Raw genomic sequence first — 21,366 nt, forward strand, 5'->3', positions numbered from 1 at the left:
TTGTTTGCTATTTCCAGTGTCTAGAACATTGGTGGCAGAGGTGGTACTCCTGAAACAATCTTCGCTTCAATAGTGTCTCTCACTGATTCTAATCTGTGTTCAGCACATAATACTCTACACTGAACATTACAGCACTTCATCATGAATGCAACTTTTTTCATGTGTACAACTGTCTTCTCTCTCTTAAAACCACATAAGGCTTTTTAGGACAGACCCATATTAATTATATTCTCTTTTCTCCACCATTTCTCAGGACTGTACCACTACTATGTACACATTTATTGTATAGAGATCTAATGTAGGTTTGGAAGAAATTTAATTGTGAAAAAAAATAAAGACAACACGTTAATGATACTGGGATAGTTTATAAAGTTTCAAAATAGCAAAAGAAAAGCCAACATTAAAACAAGCTCAAAGGGCTAAATTTGGGAACTTTATAAGTATTTGAAAGCAGACTAGTGAACTTGGGTAAACTTCCTGGGAGCCCAATTGGACGGTTATTACAAAGGTTGTCTTTGACTCTAAAATTATGGTAACCAACCAAAAATGATGACTTTTGTCTAGAGATGTGGAGACTAGCTACAATCTTAGTAATATGTTTAAGGGAAACATTAAGGATGGGGAATGGTGGGCCACAAAACTTGATATGCTTTCTTATTTCCTGAAATGCAAGACACTCTGGGTCAGAATGGTGCTGAATGGACTTTTTATGCAGACATGTTTTTATCTCTACAAAAATTTTGTAGGCACCCATGTTACACCAACTAATTAGAGCATTTAGATGTCACAGCAATATGCAATTTAGAAATAGTTTATAAAATGCTTTAAAATGGAAGTGCTAGGTAAGCACTTAAGTTATTATATATTAAAAACCTTTCGTATGTCACTTAGTAAGACTCCTTAAAAGGCATAGTACTTTATAGGTAAACAGAATTTCTGATCTTGAATCATTAATATTAGTTTATTTAGAGTACAATGCTATTAAAGAGCAAATCAGAGATACTGATCAAGTTATCTTCACAGTTTATATTAATTATTCATATCTCCCTCATCCTTTCACAGACCAATTCAGCCTTCCTTCAGGTTCTTGCTGATTTTATGGAGATTCCTCCCACATATACCTGATTCTTGGTTCTTCTGAGTGCCCTACCCTGTTTTTTCTTTGCACCTATTTGCCTTTAGGTGTTTTGTATGAACCTGTGATTTTATGACAACCCTAAACAGATTCAAGCGAACAGGCCACATGATGAGTGACAATAAATCCTTTTAGAAACAATGAAGCCATGAGATGCAGCCAGTGGTCACCACTGGGCACATGTACTATCATTAATCACTTCAGTCTACTATCATCATTCTATACCTCTATGTCCGGTAACTGAACTTTGCTTTCATCTCCTGACAGGTCTTGGTTCAGAGGTATTAAAACTCAACATAATTCTATTTATCATCCGCACAAGACTACTCATAGGTAAAATTTTAGAAAAGGCAAATAAGTTTTTGATAATTTCCCACTTACCCCTTTAGGACTTCCCTACATCTTCATTGGTTTTTCTGAATCTCTTTTACCACTCTAAAAAAAAATGCTCTCTATGCTTGCCCCATGACTTTGATTGTTCCTCATCCCTCCTGCCATTTAAATTTAGCTCTCCAATGTCCTGCAGCATATTTTCTTTACTGAAAAACCCAAATGAAGTCATTCTTCTGTACAGTGAGTGTTAATGTCTAACCATACTAAATTAATCCTGTCTAGTGCCCAACAACCTTCCTGTTAAATCCAATCGACATTTTTCAATCCTTATGTTCAACTCATTCAACATCATTCTCCCTCTCTGACAGCCCTGGCTTCCATAACTCTACTTACTATAGGCTTTCCTACTACTTCACTGGTTGCTCTTTTTTTCACCCAAACTTTAAACACTAAGCATGGATAGTACTTGGTCTTGCACCCATTTCTTTCATACACTTGAGCTTTTATGGACTTATATCACCTTTATGGCAAGAAATAAGTTAATCTCTAGCTTTGTTAGCTCTTTCATGACCTCCAACTCATTTATCTACTATCTACTGTGTTCAGGATGGAACTTTTGAGTTCAGTCACCTTCTCCACCTCCCAACCTATTTTCCCTCTTAAGCTTCCCATTTCAGTAATTTGGCCCCAAACCTAGGCAGAAATCATCTTTCAGTTTCCTCACCTTCCACATCAAATTCCTGAGGTGGACCAATTCCGCACAAACTTGGTTCAAAAATACATCCCAAATCCACACTTTCCCTCCATCACTACCTTTACTGCCCTTCCAGGTCATGCCAACTCTTAGTTGCTGCTTCTACTCTGGCCTCTCTGCAAATTCATTGCCCCACACTCAAAGTATTCAGATGCCATTCCCATTGTACATAAAACCCTACTCCTTACCAGCTCTTCTTCCCATTGAATCCATGCTACAGATATATAAATTTTTCAATACATTTAATTCCCCAAACCACCCATTTTCTGTTTCAGGACCTTTGCCCATACTATCCCCCCAGAAAGCTTTTCTCTTCTTTTTGCAGAACTAGCTGTTTCTCTTCTGTAAACTCTGGAAGATATTCCTTGACTTCCATACCTAAAGCAGATTCTCCTTTCATGTCTTCTACTACACACACACACACACTGTCCCACACAAATACAAATTTTAAAAAATTCACTCTTTTTATCATGTATGCTCCATGAGAATAAGAACTGTGTCTCAACCACTAGCATATCTACCTTGGGGCTTGGTATATGCCAGGTGCTCAGTAAATCCAGAAATGTATCTACCTAAAGAAACTAGCTGTATGTAGGAAATGCAAGCTTCCTGGCAGGCCAGTACAAGAGGTCTGATATGAGTGAATAAAAGGCTACACTGTAACTAACTATATGGATTCACTCAATATTTACCAGTGGCCCACTACATATCAGGCATTGTGATTCAAGTTAGTATAATGGTAGACAATGTAAGCACTAACAATCACATAGTAAATCCAAGACCAGGAGACAGAGTATAATGAAAGCATAGGCAAGTACCCAAACTAGCAGAGAATCTAACATGTTATGGTCTTATCTATACTACAGTAAGGCAGAAGTCCTCCAGAAAGAGGGACTAACAAAAACCCCAAAGCTAGGTGTGGGGTGCTCAGATTCAAAGGATGACAGATATTTAAGGCGAATTAAGAGTTAAGCTGGAGTAGGATAGATATGAGACAATGTTTAAGAGGTAGGTAGGACAGCTCTTAGATGTAATTCATTAAGTTTTCAAAACAAAACAAAAAAACCCCATTTTTCCCACATTGTATATTCTTTCTCCCTGTCCTTACTTTCTTTCAAATACTGCTTTTTTTATGTAACCCTGGGCTATACTTAGGTGCCTACCCAAGTACTGAAAAGGTAATCTGGCCATCCCAGTAATCTCCCTCTCTAATATAATTAAACTCTCTTGACTTACTTAGGTCATTTCTAACTAAATATTTTATTAGTGTCCTGAAATTAAAGCAGTAAACTGATACCTATCTTATAAATATCAAAAAGATAGAGCCTGATATTACCTAAAATTCTCATGCGAAACCAGAATTCTCACAATTCTTTCACATTACTCCCCACCATTACCCAATCTATGAATCACAGCAAAGGATAAAAAACAGGTAGCAAGAGGACAAGTCCTTCCCCCTACTTCCTTTCCTGTTTTACTCTTAAAAGAAACAAAAAATAAACAAAAAAAAAAAAACCCCCCAAAACAAAGAAAACCCTAACATATCTGGACTAATGCTCTACTGCATATCTTCCTCTCCCCCAATCACAGCCACAAATGCATATTTCTTTTAATTCCCTTAATAAAAGTCCTTGTGTAGTCCCCTGCTTTTCTCATTGTGTCCTCACTTTCAATGTTGGCTCAATTAAAATTAAAAATTAAAAAAAAGCGATTACCCTAGTCAACTTTGAGGACCAAGGAACAGAAACCACTCAAATTAGTTTAAAGGGGAATTTATTAGAATACACAGGTTCTTGCAGGTGATCTAACAGCTGTAATGGTGAATAGATAGAATCACATCTTTCTGAAGGACAGATATGTTGTAATCAAACTTCTACTTCTTTCTGGGTTTTGCGAGATCACGAAGAAAATATCTTAGAGGATGTTTCCCCCTTGACGATGCACAAGGGACTAGAATGTGGATTCACTTCTGCTTGCTTTTTGGTCCTTATATTCCTTTACGCTGGCCTCAAACTTGTCAAGCACATGTTGGCAGACATTCATGAGCTCATTCAGGCCCCTCTGAAATGGCTCAACAGCTGGGAGAGCTCCTCGAGTCTGAATGCGTAAATTAATTTTACTCTCTGAAGGATGGGTTGTAGTGTAACCACAAAATTCCACTTCTGGGTTCTTCATGATCATGTAACGAAGAGAATTTCCTAGAGTATGATCCTCCTCGTGCAAAACAAATGTCACACAGTGTCTATCTGTTCCAGCTGCCTGGACCATTTCCAGGGCTGTCTTCCTCTCGCCTTCAGCCATTGAGGTCTTCAATCCAGACATTTTTCTACACACATATTTTTTATAAAAATGAGATTACACTGAATATTTTGTAACCAGCTTTTTTTCATTTACTTTATCACAACTGCAACATATTAATACTCTAATGCACTCCAGTTACACGGAACTATTAGCATTAGCCCCTTATTCTCCTCCCTCCACGTAGTCTATCAATAAACACCTAACTTACTGCTTCCACTTTCTCCCTATTCCATCTGACCATCCACATGGCCACATAGGAGTCCCTTTTAAAACACAATCTTAAATGTTTGCTAAAATATTCTTTTGATAGAATCACAAGAAAGGATAGGATAAGAATAGGGTTGCCTCGCTAAAGGATGAAAAGGGAGTTGGAAGGCATAGAGAAACAAATTATTTTAAGATTGGAGACTACAGATAATCAACGTGCAGGCCCATTTGGAGGAGGTAACGAAACTAGAGTTTGATCGAGAAAAGTCTATCAAGCAGGAGAGAGAAAAGAGAACTCAGAGAAAAGGGAGACATGGGCCACAGTCACCAGGGCCTTAAGCCTGACTGAACACACAAATACTATCATTTGGGGACAGTGGCCTGGTGCGTGGGTTTACACGTTAGCTTGACTTACTCTTGCTGTTCTAATTAGGAATTGGCAGTTTGGGGGTTTCTCACACTTGTGCTCTTCCCTCAGGTATCCAGTGTTCAGAGCGTCTCTGCTCAAACACATCCCTTTCTCCTCCTTTCTTTTCCCAAGCGGAGGCCCATCTCCCGCCCAGACGCCCATTTCTCTCTTGTCCCTGCTCTCCTAGTCAGGCCGGGACGCGGCAGAGGCTGAGGCCCCGGCCTGCCGCGGACCCCTCCTCGGCCGCTAGCTCCGGTGCAGGGCGCGGCCCGCTCCTCCCGCCCGACTCCTCGGACGTTACCTCTCCAACTCCTGGTCCTCTTCCATCGCGGGTGCAGCTTCCGGAATCCTCAGGTAGTGCGGGCGGGCGGGATACTCTGCCCCATACCGCGAAACAGGGGAGCCAAAAAGGAAGGAAGGAGCCAGCGACGGAAGGAGCGGAGGACGGAAGGAGGGAGGAGGAGCCGCTGCGGCGCCACAAGGCCCACCCACCGGGCGGGACCCTAGGGCTCCGCCCACAGACCCCGCCTTGGGCGTGAGGAGGGCGGTGGCTAGGCCGGAGCTCCTCACTCGGCGTTTCTGGAGTAGGTCCGCCTGCAGAGCTAGCGGAGACAGGTGGGGTTGGGCTCCCGCCCTCGCTCCGAGGCAGAGACGAACTTGTGGGTGCCTGGGCTCAGCCCTGGGCACCTTACTCCAGGTGTAGGCGAACGGGGTGGGGCCTACCTGACTTTCCCAAATCACCTTCTTTCGTAGTGCCCAAATCCGACTCCTTTTTGACTTGTTGCTAGACCTGCAGGGGAAGGTGTTACTCCCACGCAGGACCCCAACCTTTGGGAGGCTTCCATGGGACGAAAGGCTTAATCTATAGTCGATAAATACACCTTGATGAATTTCACAATAGAACAGAATGGGTTTAAGACGACATTTGTACATCACAGCTGGGTCGACGGAGAAGCTTGATCTTTTGTCTTGATTTTTGGGGGGAAGTGTAAAGAGTTTGGAAGGAAACTTTTCCTTCCCATCCTTTTTCTCCTAGGATCTTATCTACGCCTGGAGTACACACTTCCTCTCTTTGGACTTCCTTTTCCCTTTACCCTTTTGGCTTCTTCAACCTCCTCACCTGCGGAACCTCCCTCTCACCTTTGTTCTCAGGTGCCCTGCCCCGCTTCAGCAACCTTCCCACACAGACTCGCTCTCCGTCCCCTTCTTCCGGGGTACCTCTACTCTCTCCGTCCTGTCAGGTATTCTTCGCTAATAGTCTTCCCTTCTTCGCTCTCCTGCTACCCTCGCGTTCCTCCTCCTGGCCAACCCCTGTCCCTACGACACTATCCCAGCTGTCCTGTAGCCCAGCACACCTACATTTCTGCTTTCCCGTGCCACCTGTTCTTCCCTGAGTCCCCTAGATATTCACTGCCCCCCGCACTGTTCCACGCTCCTCGCGGCCGAAGACCGGGAGCACAGAGACAATTCTTGAGCTCGTCTTCTGCGAGGTAAGCCGAAGAACCCTGCGGCAAGCGGGTGGGGGAGGGCAGGCGGCGCGGGGCGTAGTGTGCTCACTCTAACCCGGGAGTGACGGCCCTAGCCTGACCCGCCTCCTGAGTCCTTGGATAGGTGGATCCGCTCTCTGTCCCGCCCCATTCCCCAGCGCAATTCTGCCACCGATTGGCCCAGGTGCGTGTCGGGTTGGGCGGCTGAGCCCTGGCGCTTGCCCCCGGGAAGACAGCAGGGGCGGTTGAGAAGTGAAGTCTTGGCCAGACTTTGCTTCTTGCCAGGAAATCGGCGAAGGCGGCGGCGGCGGCGGACGCGGCGCCAGCTGTCTCCGTTCCCGGTCGAGTGGAGGCCGCCTCGCTCCCGGCTCTCTCAGCGGGCCAGGGAGAGCGGAGCTGGCTCTGGGCTGCGGCGTTGGGAGCCGGTGCGCGCCCTCGGACAGCCGCGCTATCCCAGTGAGTAACTTTGGCCCGCCTAGCTCCGCGCCCCTGGGTCCCCGGCAGCCGCCTCAGGTGCGGGCGTAGGTGGGGTGTGGGGCAGCGCTGCGCCCGGGAGGCGGCCGAAGCGGCGCCGCAGCAGTCCTCCGTGCCTATCCTGCCCGCTGGCCCCGGCTGCGGGGGTACGCGGACCCGGTGTGGGCTGGCTGCGCTTGTCCGGGGATGGAAGGGACCGGCTGCCCTGCTCCCAGTGTCCGCCGCCCCCAGGCGTCGGGGAGAGGCGGGTGGCCCCCAACTGGTTACCATTTGATTCTGGCGACTGTGTTGCTGATCTTTGCATCGTTTTCTTTTTTAGGGAGGGGAGGGGTGGGAATGAGTTCTTGTTTCCTGCGTGTATCTTGTGATGAGTGAGAGTGGTACTAGCTGCCTTACATCGGGTTTTGTTCCACCTGGAAAGGAATGGGGAGAGACCATACCCTCCATCCCAGCCTGTTGCCTATAAATCTCACCTTACCCTTTAGACTAGAGAGGGTGGGAGAGAGATTTAACATCTTCGACGGGGGTTAAGGGGGATATCAAAATATGGACCTTGATTTGGAAGCAGCTGCAAACAAAGCACCCGTTCAGGAAATACATCGCTCGCTTTCCAAAGCTTTATACCATGTTTTAGGCGAAGGACTTTTGACATATATATGTATTTATATATGTCTGGTATTTAAGTTTATATCTAAGGCCATGAATCAAGACATCTGTATCGGCCAGAAGCTACTGTACACTCATGCATGGGCTGGGCTTAACTGTACAGATGTTTCTGTTTAAATCACAGAAACCAGAAACGAAGTTGAGTGAAAAGCAATGGTGAGCCCTGGTGTATGGGAACTACTTGCACTTTAAGAATTTCCCATTCTTGCAGCAGTAGTGCTTGTAAATTGGCCTTGGTCCCAAGACAGATTTTTTTTTCTTTTTTTTTTTTGACATGTACCGTGATACAGCACCAATGAAGTTGGACCTCAGTTTAATTTTATTTACTTTGATAGATTTGGTTCACATCCCCCTACCCCTTTTGAAAATGGACTTTGATCTAGTATCCTTTTTGGCCTGTCAAAGCTTTGTTAAGCAATGAATAACAAAGTTTTGCCTTTTTAGTTTGTCCAAGTCACACATGTGAGTTTTCCCCTAGGATTAAAATGTAGGCCAAATCAGAACCAAAGTAGAATAACACTTCTTTTAATTTGGCCCACTTGTGCGTTAACATTCCTAATTCTGTATCTTGTTTCTCTCCTTTCCTCATCAAGTTAGGTATTTTTCATTATTTATTCATTCAGCAAATGGTAGAGTGCCTACTGCATGCCAGACATTGATAGCAGGAGTCAGCTTTTGCCCTAAGTTGTTATAGTCTCATTTGGAAGTTGATCCATACTTCTATTCCACTGGCTGGCTGAAAGTAATTTGAGCCAAGTACTGCCGGAACTTAACAGAGGGAGCATTTCTGCCTGGAGTTTGTTAGGGAAGGCCTCACATAGGCACTGACTCTTCAGTTTGGTGTGGGATTTTGCCAGGTGCATTCAGAGCGGAGGGACTAACATGTAGGGCGTTGCACTGAGATCTGCATATATTTACTCTGGCTAAAGCACATGGTGTCTGGGGTTGGAATAGTTGTTGGGGGCTGGTGTATCACTCATTTCACAGTACTTAGCACTTTATCTTGCTTACAGTAGACACTTAAATGTTTATTGAGCTAACTTGAACAGAAACATGAAGGCTTTTGTCTGCCAAATTAAGAAAATTGGACTTTATTTTAATCAGAAGAATGTCATGATGACCTTTGTATTCCAGAAAGATATCTACAACAGTCTGGAGGGTGCTGGCTTCCAGGTGGGAGGCAGAGAGACTGAAGTAGGAGCTGTTATACTGTAGGTGGTGAGTGCTCAGGGATTTCCAGTGCACAATGTCTGGGTGTGAACCTGGCCCTGTCACTCCCTGTGCAACCTCTCTTTTCCTTACATTCTTCATTTCATAGAGTTTGGGGGATGAAACTTGGAAAAACACGTATACATAGAGTAATGTTTGGCATATCGTAAGGTCTTGGTAGATGCAAGTTGTTATTCTCTGTGAAGGCAGTAAAAGTACAAAAGATGTGGCATTCAGGAGGTATAATTGATTGGACTAGGTAAGTAACGTGGTATTACTGGAGGCATTAGAGTGTACCGATTAAGCTTTCTGTGGAATCAGAACAAGGGTTAAATTCTATCACTTACCCTTAGAATTAGTATCCTGACAGAGATTTAGTTTCCTAATGTTTAGGAAGTGAACATAGGACCCGTCTGGTAGGGTTTGAGTATCAAGTGAAATTATGCATGTCATGCTTTTGGCAGAGTACCTAGCACATTACAAGTGCTCAATAAATATTAGTTGTTCCTTTAGTGATGACATTAATGAGCTAATGGAATGTTAGGAGATATGAAAAGGAGTAGTTAAAAACAGTTGATGGTAGAAGCGGGGAAAGGAAGATAAATTAGTTGGACCAACCCAGTGACATGCTGATGGATGGTTGAGATGTCTGTGATGAAGTTGCTGGATAGATGTGTGCAACAGGAGCTAGGAAAGAATGGAAAGAAAAAAAAAAAGTTCACCTAAAGCCTTTGTGGGTGTGGTAAACTTTATGAAGATTTGGGGTAAGGATAGAGGCAAGGTTTATGCTATAGCAGTTCCAGGAGTGTTGGTGTTGAATATTAGGCATCTCTATCTTTAAAATGCACTTTTGGCACCATCACAGGGAACTCCAGGCACATATAATCTAGTTGGTTCTGTGCCTTTCCCTCTCTCTTCCTTCTCTCCTTTCTGATCGCCACCCCCTAAATCCAGATCTTTTTTATTTTATTATGCAGAGCCACTTATGGTAACTTTTTGCTGCTTAAGGGGTGAAAGTTCACTCTAGCCCCACCTTTCTATGTCAGCATCCAGCAAGATTTCTGGAAGAATCAAGTCTCATTTCATAGGTTCCACTCTACTTAAGCAGTGTTGTTTGAAAAAAAAAGTGCGTATGTATTAAGATACATGTGTGTATATATATGTTTGCATGTACAACTATATATGTATATATTGGAGTCGTAGGGAAGAACAGACTTGTATAGGGACAATGCTTCCTGCAGAGTGGAACTGACAGTAGCTGTGTCATAACTGTCTTCTCTTGGGTTTAGCAAAACTCGAGTAGATTCTCTGAAGCCTTGATAAGAAGAGCTGAAAACAGAGGAGCAGAAGTATTGTGGGCAGAGAGGTTTAAGCATACTTCATACTTTAATCTTTCCAAGCTTAAGGTTTGGGACTATTACTCCTGACAATCAGAATCCCTCAGTAGAGAAATTATGTGGTAGAAAAATGATTTTTTTTTCTCAAAATTGAACTGCGTAAGAGATTTGAGAAATAGAAACAAATGTAGAACATAGGTAACAGACAAGTAAAAATATAAATATATGCACTATATATACAACTATAGTATATGTAGTGTACGTATGTGCTTATATATATAAGTATACTGTAAACAGGGATGTCTCCTTAAAAAACATACTACTGTCATATGTTAAACAAATGAAGTTTTAATTTTTTTCTTTATTAAAAACACAATCTTAGAGTTCTTTTAAATAACAAATGGCCCTAAAATATATAGTAGGGGCCACTGTAAAAAATGTTTATAACAAATTTATTAGGACCTATATCTTATGTAAAACAAGGTATGCTTGGCTAAAATAAAGCTTTGAAAGGCCCTGTTGGCCATTGCTTTGTGTATAGGTAAAAGTAAAGTAAGTCTAGGAAATATTGATACCTCCTCCCCCAAAACTGGGACTTGGACACCAATCTGAAAAGTTAATCCTTTATCCGAATTCTTAATACTGTTCAGTTAAACTGCATAATTATTGGACAAATCAGTTGGAGTCCTTTACATAGATCTTACTTAATTCATTATTTTATTGTGACCATTGCCACTTCTTCCACGTGATTTTAATGTTTGAACTTTGACTTTCAATGTAATTATATTAAGGAATACCTAAGAAGCCACGATCTCATCAGCACTGGGCTGTTTGGAACACAAACGATTGTCTCTGCCCTTGTGGAACTTAAAATTTTAAAAGACATTCAGCCAAAGAGTTAAGCATTTGCAGTAGGGTGACTCGTACACTTGACTTTTAGTACCTTAGCTCCTCAACTCCAGTGACTTTCACTTCTACTGTATTTTAACATTCCCTCAAATTTCCACAATAGACATCTTTAATTATATATCCTAATTATATATCCTGTTCTCTGCCCACAGCCCTCATACCCACACTTTCAATTACAGCACCCTTCCGCTTGACAGACATCTTGCCAGTCCTTTATTCCATCCCACGTCCTGTTTCCTGTTGTATTAACATTTAATGACCTTGAGGTCTTCCGTGTCTGCTTTGGAATCCTTTCTTAAGCACTTTCACTGGCACCCTTGCCTCTCTTGAACTTGTTTTGTGCTGTGCCAGCCAGAAGACTTCTCTGGTTAACTCTGCATTCTCCCTGAGTTGCTTGAGTAGCACCATTAAAAGGCTGGCCCCTCAGTGCAGGTAATTCTCTCTCAAACAACCCTTCCTCCATTCTTCTCAGTCAACTAGTGCTCTGGTACTGAGCTAAGAATAATGGAGTATCCTTGTAGAGTTTACAGTCTAGAGGAGATAGACATTCATCAAATATTGGTATAGATTACAATTACAAAATATGGTAAGTGCTTTGAAGAAATAGTATAGGGCTGTGTTGTTCACTACGAGGCACTAGCATATGTGGCTACTGAAATGTGGCTCGTCCCAACTGAGATCTGCCATACATCAAAAATAAACACCAAATTTTGAAGACATTATACCCCCATAGGTAAAATATTCAATAATTTTTATATATGAAATGATAATATATTAGGTTAAATAAAATATTAAAACTCATTCAGTAGTTTTATTTTTAAAATATGGCTACTAGAACATTTAAAATGACATGTGGCTCACATTCTATTTCTGTTGGACAGTGCTGGCCTAGGGTGTTGTCTGGGGAGCAGGGTGTCACTTAAGCTTTCCCTGAGAAGGTTGTCTTTGAACAGATATATCTGACTGAGTAGGCATTGAACAGGCAAACCCTCCTCAGAGAAAGTAGCCAGAGGTAGATGGCACTTCAAGGGAGAGTGAGAAACTGGTAAGAGAGCTAGGAGAGACTGGCCAAGGGTGAGGTCAAGAGGTAGACAGGGCCAGCTCATAATGCGCCTTCTTGACTCTAATAAGGATGTTCTTTATCATTCATGTATTACTCCAAACCTTCATTATTTACAGACCCTTTATTCAACCCCCACTTCTCCATTCTGCAGAGTAGTCTGCTTACTTCATGATGATCGGGTTTGACGTTTCAAATTTCTGCCGCTCCCCTCCTTACCTTTATCCATCTCAGATCTGTTGAAGGCTAACTTTTCCACGTGTGCCCTTGATCTGATCCTTCAAAGTCTCCTTCAGGAAAGGCTTTATTAATTAATTCCCTTCTGTATTTAATCTCTTTCTCCCTGATGGCTTTTTCAGACCAGCCTATAAATACGCTCCAGTCTTAAACCTTATACAACAAAGCTCCATTGACCCAACATTCCCTTCAAGTTACTGTGCTTGAAGCATAACAAAATATTTTATTTAAAGCAATGTATTGAAAATGTATTAATGTATAGTGAATATAAAATTATTAATAAGATATTTGACTTTTTTATATCTCAATGCAGATGCTAAATTTTCAGTGGTTAAAGTAAAAGGAATCTTATCAAAATAATTTAACAGAAAACTATTTTACACACTTCAGGTTGTTTTTTTTTGTGGCGGTGGTGGTGGTAAAGAACATGTAACAGAATGTACCATCTTAACCATTTTTAAGTGTATAGTTCAGTAGTGTTAAGTATATTCACATTGTTGTGCAACAAATCACAAATATTTCATTTTGCAAAACTCTGTATACATTAAACAACAACTCCCCATTTTCCCCTCTACTTAACTCTGGTAATCGCCATTCCATTTTCTGTTTCTCTGGTTTTGATTACTTTAGATTTATAAGTGAAATCGTACAGTATTTGTTTCTTTTATGCCTGGCTTATTTCATTTAGTATGATGGTCTCAAGGTTTATCCATGTTGTAGCATGTGACAGGATTTTTTTCCTTTATAAGGCTGAATAATATTCTGTTGTACTTATACATTGGAATACACATTTTGTTTATCCATTTATCTCTTCATGAACATTTGGGCTGCTTTCACCTCATGGCTATTGTGAATAGCGCTGCTGTAAACAGCGCTACATGGGTATGGAAATTTCTTTGAGACCCTGCTTTAAGTCCTTTCCATTATATATCAGGAAGTGGGATTGCTGGATCATGTGATAGTTCTTTTTTTAATTTCTTGAGAACCTCTCTATTGTTCATAGCAGCTACACTATTTTACAGTCTCACTAACAGTGCATAAGGGTTCCAATTTCTTTACATTCTTATGAAACCTTATAATTTTCTATGTTTTTCTTTACAGTAGTCATCTTAATAGGTATGAGGCGATATCTCATTTAATTTGCATATGGATTTATCTGATGATTAATGATGTTGAGCATCTTCTCATTATGCTTGTGGGTCATTTGTCTATCATCTTTGGAGAATGTCTAAGTTGTTGGCCTATTTTGAAATTGGGTTATTTGATTTTTGCTATTGATTTGTAGGAGTTCTTTATATATTCTGGATATGAACCCTTTATCAGATATATTACTTACAAATATTTTTTCCCATTCTGTACATTGCCTTTACACTTTGTTGATTGTGTCCTTTGATGTGAAGTTTTTAAGTTCGATATTGTCCCATTGTCTATTTTTGCTTTTGTTACTTGTGCTTTTGTTGTCATATCTTGGCTACATCCAATGTCATAAAGCTTTCCCCCATCTTTTCTTCTAGGAGTTTAGTAGTTTCAGGTCTTATGTTGAGGTCTTTAATGTATTTTGGGTCAGTTTTTTAATATGGTGTAAAGTAAGAATACAAACAAAATGTATGTTTTTAAAGGTTTTTTTTATTCTCATTCATGAGAGAGGGGAATGGAGACAGAGGAAGAAACATTGATGTGAGAGAGAAACAACGTTCAGTTGCTTCCTGCATGCACCCCGACCAGGGATCCATCCTGCAACTTAGGCATGTGCCTTGACTGGGAATCGAACTGGCAGCCTTCAGGTCTATGGGACAACACTCCAACCAAGTGAGCTGAACCAGCCAGGGCCAAACAAAATATTTTGAACGTACTTCTGAGACCTTGCTTGTAGAAACGAGAGAAAGATCTCAAATATGTAGAATAGTTTTAATTTGGAGGGATTGAGGGTAGTGATTAGGCTAGGAAACAGTTCTCAAATGGTGCTAAATAGTATATTCTAGTGTAAATTTCTCTGTCCTTTTTGTTTCTTGTAGTTGTGAGACACCAATATGGGAGCAGTCAATAGTCTAGGGCCAGCTGAAGCTAAAAAGTAAAATGATTGGGAAGAGGCCAGGTATGTGATGTGCATGTGATTGCACCCTCTGCCTCTGTTACTAAGTATGTAATGCATGTGGTCAATGGTTGCTGGGCATCCCTTTTAAGACCATTCTGCCAGGGCCATTTAATAAGATTTCCAAAGTATCCATAGCAATTAGAACTCATATGAAATATTTATTAACCTCATTAATTTCTCTTATTTTAGGCTTTATGCTTTCATTATAGATGAGATATATTAATTGATTTTTCAGTAGACTATTTTCAGAGTTTGTTAAAAATAGATACAATTCTTCTGGCTCTCTGACCTATTCTTTTTCCAGGTATATAGATGACATTTGTCAGCACATTTGAAGTTTTCTACCTTTGACGATATATAATCAATAACATTGAGACACTTTTCAGGATTTATTCTTTGAGTCTGAATTGTTTTTATTGTAGCTCTTTACAGAAAGGGCTAAAAAGATTTTTTTAATGAGTCCATTTTGCAGGATAGAGATGATAGTCTGTGTATTCTTAAACATCAAGTTGACTCAAATCAACTTTCAACTGATGTATATTGTATTAACACTTTTTCTTATTTAAAGGTTTACATGTCAAAGTTGCTCAGGATGATTTTAGTCTAAATGTGACAATGTGACTGAATTTTCCTTATTCATAGGTTTGCCAGAGGCAGTAAATCAAACCTGGTACTGGAAAAAAGCAAAATGGACCGTTGAAAGTAGTTCTTCAAATGTTTATTTATAATACAGCATTCTTTATGTCTTTGTAAAGAATTATTCTTTTCTGGTTACTTGAATCTTTTGAAAGGAACATTGTTCTGTTACTAAAAAACAAAGAATTATTCTCTGTACTAGGATTTATGGAAGAATATCTTTCTGGAAAACAAAGTTAATGTTCTTAAAATCATTAAATCTCTAGTTTAAAGAATATTTTTCTGTTTGATAAATCCTGGGACGCAAATAACACAGCTATTTGATTTTCTTTATTGCATACATTACCAAGTGCATGAGGACATTAAGGCTACATATGGTTTTTTTTAATAATACTGTTTTTTATAATTTATGAAAGTAATACATGCTAAACCATAGAAAATTTAGGAAATCCTAAACTATGCAAAGAAAATAAAATTACATATAATTCCATCAATTTTAAATATTTTAAAATAATTCATTTATTCATCAAATATTTGACTGCTCTGTACTGTATATCATTCTAGATATTTGGGATATGAAAGTGACTTATAGAAATTCTTGTTGTCAGATTGAGACTAGTCAAATTCCAGTTTCATCACAATTGCTATATTTCAATATAAACAGGATATTTAAATGATAGAACTTAAGCAGAGAGAGTCTGGTGGCAAGGCAAAAGCTTTTATTACTATAAATTATAGGTAAAGAATAGTCTCAAGTAAAAAATATCAGCACTTTTGTGATGGTACACGTCCTAAAATAGATAAGTGCATAATTATGTATATTTTTTTCCCACTGGAAGTTTATTGAGTTTGTTGAGTTTACACCTGTCAGTATCCCCAAAATACTTACTCTTCATATGTTCTGAATTAAGAAAAATAAAACCCTATCAGGTGTTAGGAGAGGGACCAAGGGAAAATAATTTTATCAATCATTATGTACTTTGTAGGGTTTTTTGAAGTTTTTCACATCTTTAAAAAAAAATAAATCTATGTCAACATATAAAGAATTCCTGATTTTTAGCTTAGCTGATTCACCAGGCTTTACTATTGATGTATAAAACTTGTGCCCTGCTTTCTCTAGTACCTAAGAATTTAGAGTGTGACCTGTGACCCATGACTCATCAGTTGACATAGTGGTACATTTTTAGAAACAAAGAATGTGATAGCAGATTTCTCTTACACAGCAGTAGTGTAAGCAAATATAAGAAAACATAAATTTGTCTGTTTCTCTTCTGATGTTATTACAGCTGTATGTTAAATTCTTAGAAATGTGTACAACACTGGACATTCCAATGCATTTGAATAGAATAGGTATAAACTGTGTATTTCCTGCAAAAAGATAGAAATTGTGCAGCATTTCTCCCATTTTTTATGGCATGAAGTTACTTTGTAGATAAATATAATATTTAGGCTTGTGATTTACTTATTTAGTTTTGAAACAAAGATGAAGCAATGAAGAAAAGCATTGTTTTGGGCATACTACTTCATTTTTAGTGCTCCATGAAATTGTTTTTATTTTTGATGTGGACTTCTTGTTTGTTTGCTTTGCTTTCTAAATACTTAAATAGGAATCAAGCTTGGCTGCTTTCTACTTCCTACTTTATTTCCTTTTGTCTATGATCCCGTCACGGTATAATCTCATACACATACAAGTCATCCTGTGCAAATAGATATTTAATGAAAAACAAGTGTGACCCCCACTCTTTTACCCTAGCTATCCAGTTGCTCTAGAGTCAACTGCTGTTAGTTTTTGTATTTCCTTCTGGGCATATTTTGCGCTTTTGAATTCATGTGTGTATTTATTTAGAGAGGTCTTTTGAAACACTATTCTGTACCTTGACTTAAATTAGCTCAAAATTTATTTAATTTGTTAGTTTTTTTTTAAACTTAACTTAGTCGCCTTTCATTTGTTTGCTGATCTCACTGAATTATATTACCTTAAAAAAATATTTATTTCTTAAAGGACACATGAACATACTTTGCCGAGGTTTTCTCTGCAGGATATGATTATATTACTTGAACATTTTTTAAACCTATAAATCGTAATTCTAATGCGTTCTTTCCAAAGGGAATGCTAAACATAAAAATTAATTTAGTCATCTTTATGATAACTTAAGAGAAAATGGAACATTTACTAGGTTTCTTTGATCTAGCTAGTATAGTACAACTATGGGAGAGTATCTGTTGGGAAATTTTAAATTTTGCTAAAAAGCTTGGTTAGTAGGAAATATGGTACAAATTATGCTGAATTAAAAATTACTTGATTAACAAAATCTCCTTGCTAATTGGAAGTGTCTTGGTGCATTTTATAGTGTTCATCAATTCTGCAGATTGTACCTTTACATTTTGTTTGTACTGGACACTTAGAGTATCTTTCATTTTGAGAAGGTTTGAGTACATACTTCTTATTCTAAAAGGGGGAGGGGGAAAGGCAGTTTTTTCCTTGAATCCAATGAGAATATGATGTTACATTTCGGTGGGGGAAAGGCAAATTGTTTTCAGTAATTTATGAGTATCACCCTAGAGGGATTTAATATTTTCACTGTTATACTACCTTTCTTTTGGTTGTGAAATGTAGATGGCAGAATTCTAGAACTGCCAATATTAATCATTGTGGTAACTACTTGAGTGATTTCTCTGTGGCTTCACTCTGTTAGGAGCTTTAAGTTTCATTCGTCATTGTCTTGTCACGGTAATCCTGTGAGGTCAGTATTTTGCATTTCAGAAATAAACAATTTGGACAAGGTACAGTAGCCACCTATGATTAGAAGTCAGACCTATTTGGTCTAAAAGCCATTACTCTTTACTGAGCGGTTTCTATGAAAAGATAAAGTACTGATAGAGTCAAATTGTTTTCTTCCTCCTTGCTGAAAAGGACTTTAAATGTCATTTTAGTTTAAACCACAGAGTTGACCAACAAAGAAGCAGTTTCCTCAGGTAAAGGCAGTCCTTTTCTAGGATTCATTTTGCCTTTTTCAGTTTTGTCTTTTTTTGAAAATAGTGTTGGTTATTTCATTACTTCTCAGTGCTCTGCACAGGTTCTCAAAGTGTGTCGCAGGACCCCCTATTCTCTTCCATTGGGTTCGCAAGGTCAAAACTTTTCCCAAGGCCAAGTTGTCTGCCTTTTTCACTCTCATTCTCATGAATATCCAGTAGAGTGTTTTAGAGGATACCTGACATGTGACCTCACAACAGATTGAAAATAAAAACTGATTTAAGACTTCAGACTTGCAAAAATGTAAAACAATGGTTCTCTTCTAACTATATGGTGAAAAAAGTTATTTTTCATAAAAATGTAAACATGAGTTTAGTTTAATTAACAAATGAATATGTAAACATTTAATTACTTGCATCATCATTTCAAGAATGTTATATAAATGGAACAATACAGCATGCAACCTTTTAGAACTAGCTTTTTCACTCAGCATAATTTTCTGGAGATTCATTCATGCAGGTTTTTACTGGTATCCATAGTTCATTCCTTTTTATTGCTGAGTAGTATTTCATGGTATGGATGTACCGTAATTTTTTTAAACATCACCTGTTGAAGGACATCTGGGTTGTTTCTAGTTTTTGGCAAATACAGCTGTACATACAGGTTTTTGTGTGAACATAAATTTTCATTACTCTGGAGTAAATACTCAGGAGTTTTTTGCTGAAGTGTGTTGTAGTTGCATGTTAGTTTTTTTTAAGAAACTGCCAAGCTTGCCCTGTCTGGTGTGGCTCTCTTGGTTGGAGTGTTGTCCTGTAACCTTCAAAGATTGTAAGTTCAATTCCCAGTCAGGGCACACGCCTACATTGCCGGTTCCATTCTGGGCCTGGGTACATATGGGAGACAACTCTCTCGGGGCTTCTCTCTCTCACATTGATGTTTCTCTCTCATCCTTCTCTCTCTAGAAGCAATGAAAAAATGTCCTTGGGTAAGGATCGAAAAAAAAGAAAGAAAGAAAGAAAGAAAGAAAAGAAAAAAAAGAGAGAAACTGCTGACCTTGTCCAGAGTGAGTTAAGGAATCCTTAGGTTTAAAAGTTTGGCACCCACTGCTTTATGCAAAGGCAGCTATCAAAGCTGATATGAACATAATATGATAACATTTTCTTGTGTTGGTATCATCAAGTATTTTTTCTCAGACATTTGAAGATTAAAGGGAGTGGTAGGTTATTCTTTGTAATCATAGGGGTGGGGTCCAATATGTTGACTGCTTTGCAGTACCACAAATAAATTTCTACAGGGTGGGCAAAAGTAGGTTTACAGTTGTCCGTACGGAAAATAATACAATATTAATAAATAATAACACAAGAATAAACTGTGTTTCATGTACTCAGAACTGTAAACTTACTTTTGCGTCACCTTGTATAGTTATACATTTCAGAACTCATCTACATTTTAGGCTCAAGTATGTGCCTGAAAACAAATTTTTTTTAGTGCATAATATGTGCCAAGAACTGGGAACAGAAGGAATAAAATAGACACTGTTTTCTTTACCCTCAAGGAGGTGAGAAGATGGTAAGGAAGTATGCAAATGTAGTGGTTGCTGAAAGGCAGTTTTGTGAAAAGAGCAGCAGGAGACTACAGTGTTAAGGGAGGTGGACTGACCAAGAGTACAAGGAGGCAGATCGGGTTGAACAGAGCAGGTAGAGACTGGCCTAAGACTTAAGGAGTGAACAGGAGTTTATCAGGAGGAGCACCAGAAGACAGGGTTATCGTAGACTCTTGGCACTGAGGAATCAAAGGATGTTTCCTATCTAACCATAGTGTGTTAGTAAGTAATACTTGTCTCATCGTTTTAATCCTGGGCTGGATCTCTCAAGTTAGGGTCAATGAGGACTCTTTCACTCTGGATCAAAAATAACATCAAGAGAAATGATCTGAATGATATTTAATTTTGGAGTGGGCAAATTAACGGTGAAAACCCTACTTCTTTTTGAGAGTATTTACGATGTAACCAGATATCCTTATACCATAATCCAGGAAGAGCAAACATGTTAATCATAACTGGAATTAGGTAGTAAACCATGTTTTATAACTCGCTTTCATTGCACTGGCTATATTTCAAGATATTATTTAAAATGTGTTATAATATTCCCAGCCAATTTAATAGTTTCTATGTCTTTACTATTCCTGGAATATTAACTAAATAGATAATGTAGTTTGTAAAGATACACACTATGGTACATATTGAAAAATATTTAATGGCTATTATTGTCTTTTAATATTTCTAATTGTACTCATAGAATACCTGAAATCAAAATTATGTAAACACGGGCGTATCCTTCAATTTACACAGTTGTAATTCTGGTCACTTGAACTGACCAAGAGTGAGCAAGCATATTGTCACCCACTTGGTTATTCATCATTCATTGAGCTTCTCCCTTATGGCATGATAGGTCTTAAAGAGGGACTAAAGTGGGGACTACCGTGTGAGACGTAGTGTAGGGCATTATAGGGGACTTGCACACGAGGTGGAAATAAAACCATCTGCCTGTATTGGGAATAGAGGGTGGGACTGGGAGTTGGAAAGCCAGGGTCAAGCCACTTTTGTCCTTAACAATCTCACACTGAGGTGTTCAGGAACTACCTTACCTCATTCCTATAATTATCTAATTTACTATTGGGTTATTTTGAAGCAAGAAAGGACTGGATTTATCTTTCATTTTCTTTTACTAAGTAATTTTGTGTTGTATGGCTTGGGGCAAACCAAAATCTGTCTGGACTCTTTAATAATAATAATAATAATAATAGCTGACACTTCTATAGCATCTATTATGTGTCAGGCACACACATGTATATTTATTATTACTCCCATTTCACAGATGAAAAGATAACATTTAGTAAGGTCACAAAGCTAGTCATTGACAGAGGGAGGATTTGAATCCTCACAGAGTGCCTCAGCCACCAGAGTGTACTCTTAATTGCTTATGCTATATGGCCTTGCAGGTCTTCAGTCAATATTCATATGCATATGTTAGTGATCTACCCATGGTAATTTTTAATTTAATGTTTGTTTTGAGGTAATAGAGGTATTTCAGGTTGGAGATCATGCAGCTGTTATTTGGTATTTTAAATGGGAACATGCATGT

General features: G+C 39.1%; 3 protein-coding genes across 4 annotated transcripts in view; 1 reads left to right on the forward strand and 2 right to left on the reverse strand.

Moving 5' to 3' along the window:
• LOC129073496 (protein POLR1D) overlaps nucleotides 1-5,523 on the reverse strand; it is a 38,200-nt gene extending 32,677 nt beyond the window's left edge. Inside the window, exon 1 of the mRNA XM_054577132.1 lies at nucleotides 5,441-5,523. Within this exon, the coding sequence (XP_054433107.1) occupies nucleotides 5,441-5,466 (26 nt within the window). The 5' untranslated portion in view covers nucleotides 5,467-5,523. The remainder of the gene's footprint in view (nucleotides 1-5,440) is intronic.
• LOC129073495 (DNA-directed RNA polymerases I and III subunit RPAC2) lies at nucleotides 3,995-5,572 on the reverse strand. The gene is made up of 2 exons (XM_054577131.1): nucleotides 5,441-5,572; nucleotides 3,995-4,548 (listed from the first exon to the last, which is right to left on the reverse strand). Exons 1-2 carry the CDS (start codon nucleotides 5,464-5,466, stop codon nucleotides 4,173-4,175), a joined length of 402 nt encoding a protein of 133 aa, XP_054433106.1. The 5' UTR covers nucleotides 5,467-5,572; the 3' UTR covers nucleotides 3,995-4,172.
• Nucleotides 5,573-6,806: 1,234 nt separating this feature from the next.
• Nucleotides 6,807-21,366, forward strand: part of LNX2 (ligand of numb-protein X 2) — a 48,291-nt gene continuing 33,731 nt past the window's right edge. The window contains exons 1-3 of one of the 2 annotated variants that reach the window (XM_054577129.1): nucleotides 6,807-7,082; nucleotides 14,138-14,327; nucleotides 14,534-14,613. The gene's annotated coding sequence lies outside the window, so the exon portion shown is untranslated. The remainder of the gene's footprint in view (nucleotides 7,083-14,137; nucleotides 14,328-14,533; nucleotides 14,614-21,366) is intronic. The other variant, XM_054577130.1, reaches the window with a different exon arrangement.

This window comes from Pteronotus mesoamericanus, unplaced genomic scaffold, assembly GCF_021234165.1.
Source record: "Pteronotus mesoamericanus isolate MK-2021 breed Mesoamerican mustached bat unplaced genomic scaffold, CSHL_Meso_final contig_41, whole genome shotgun sequence".
In the NCBI taxonomy this organism is placed as follows: Eukaryota; Metazoa; Chordata; class Mammalia; order Chiroptera; family Mormoopidae; genus Pteronotus; species Pteronotus mesoamericanus.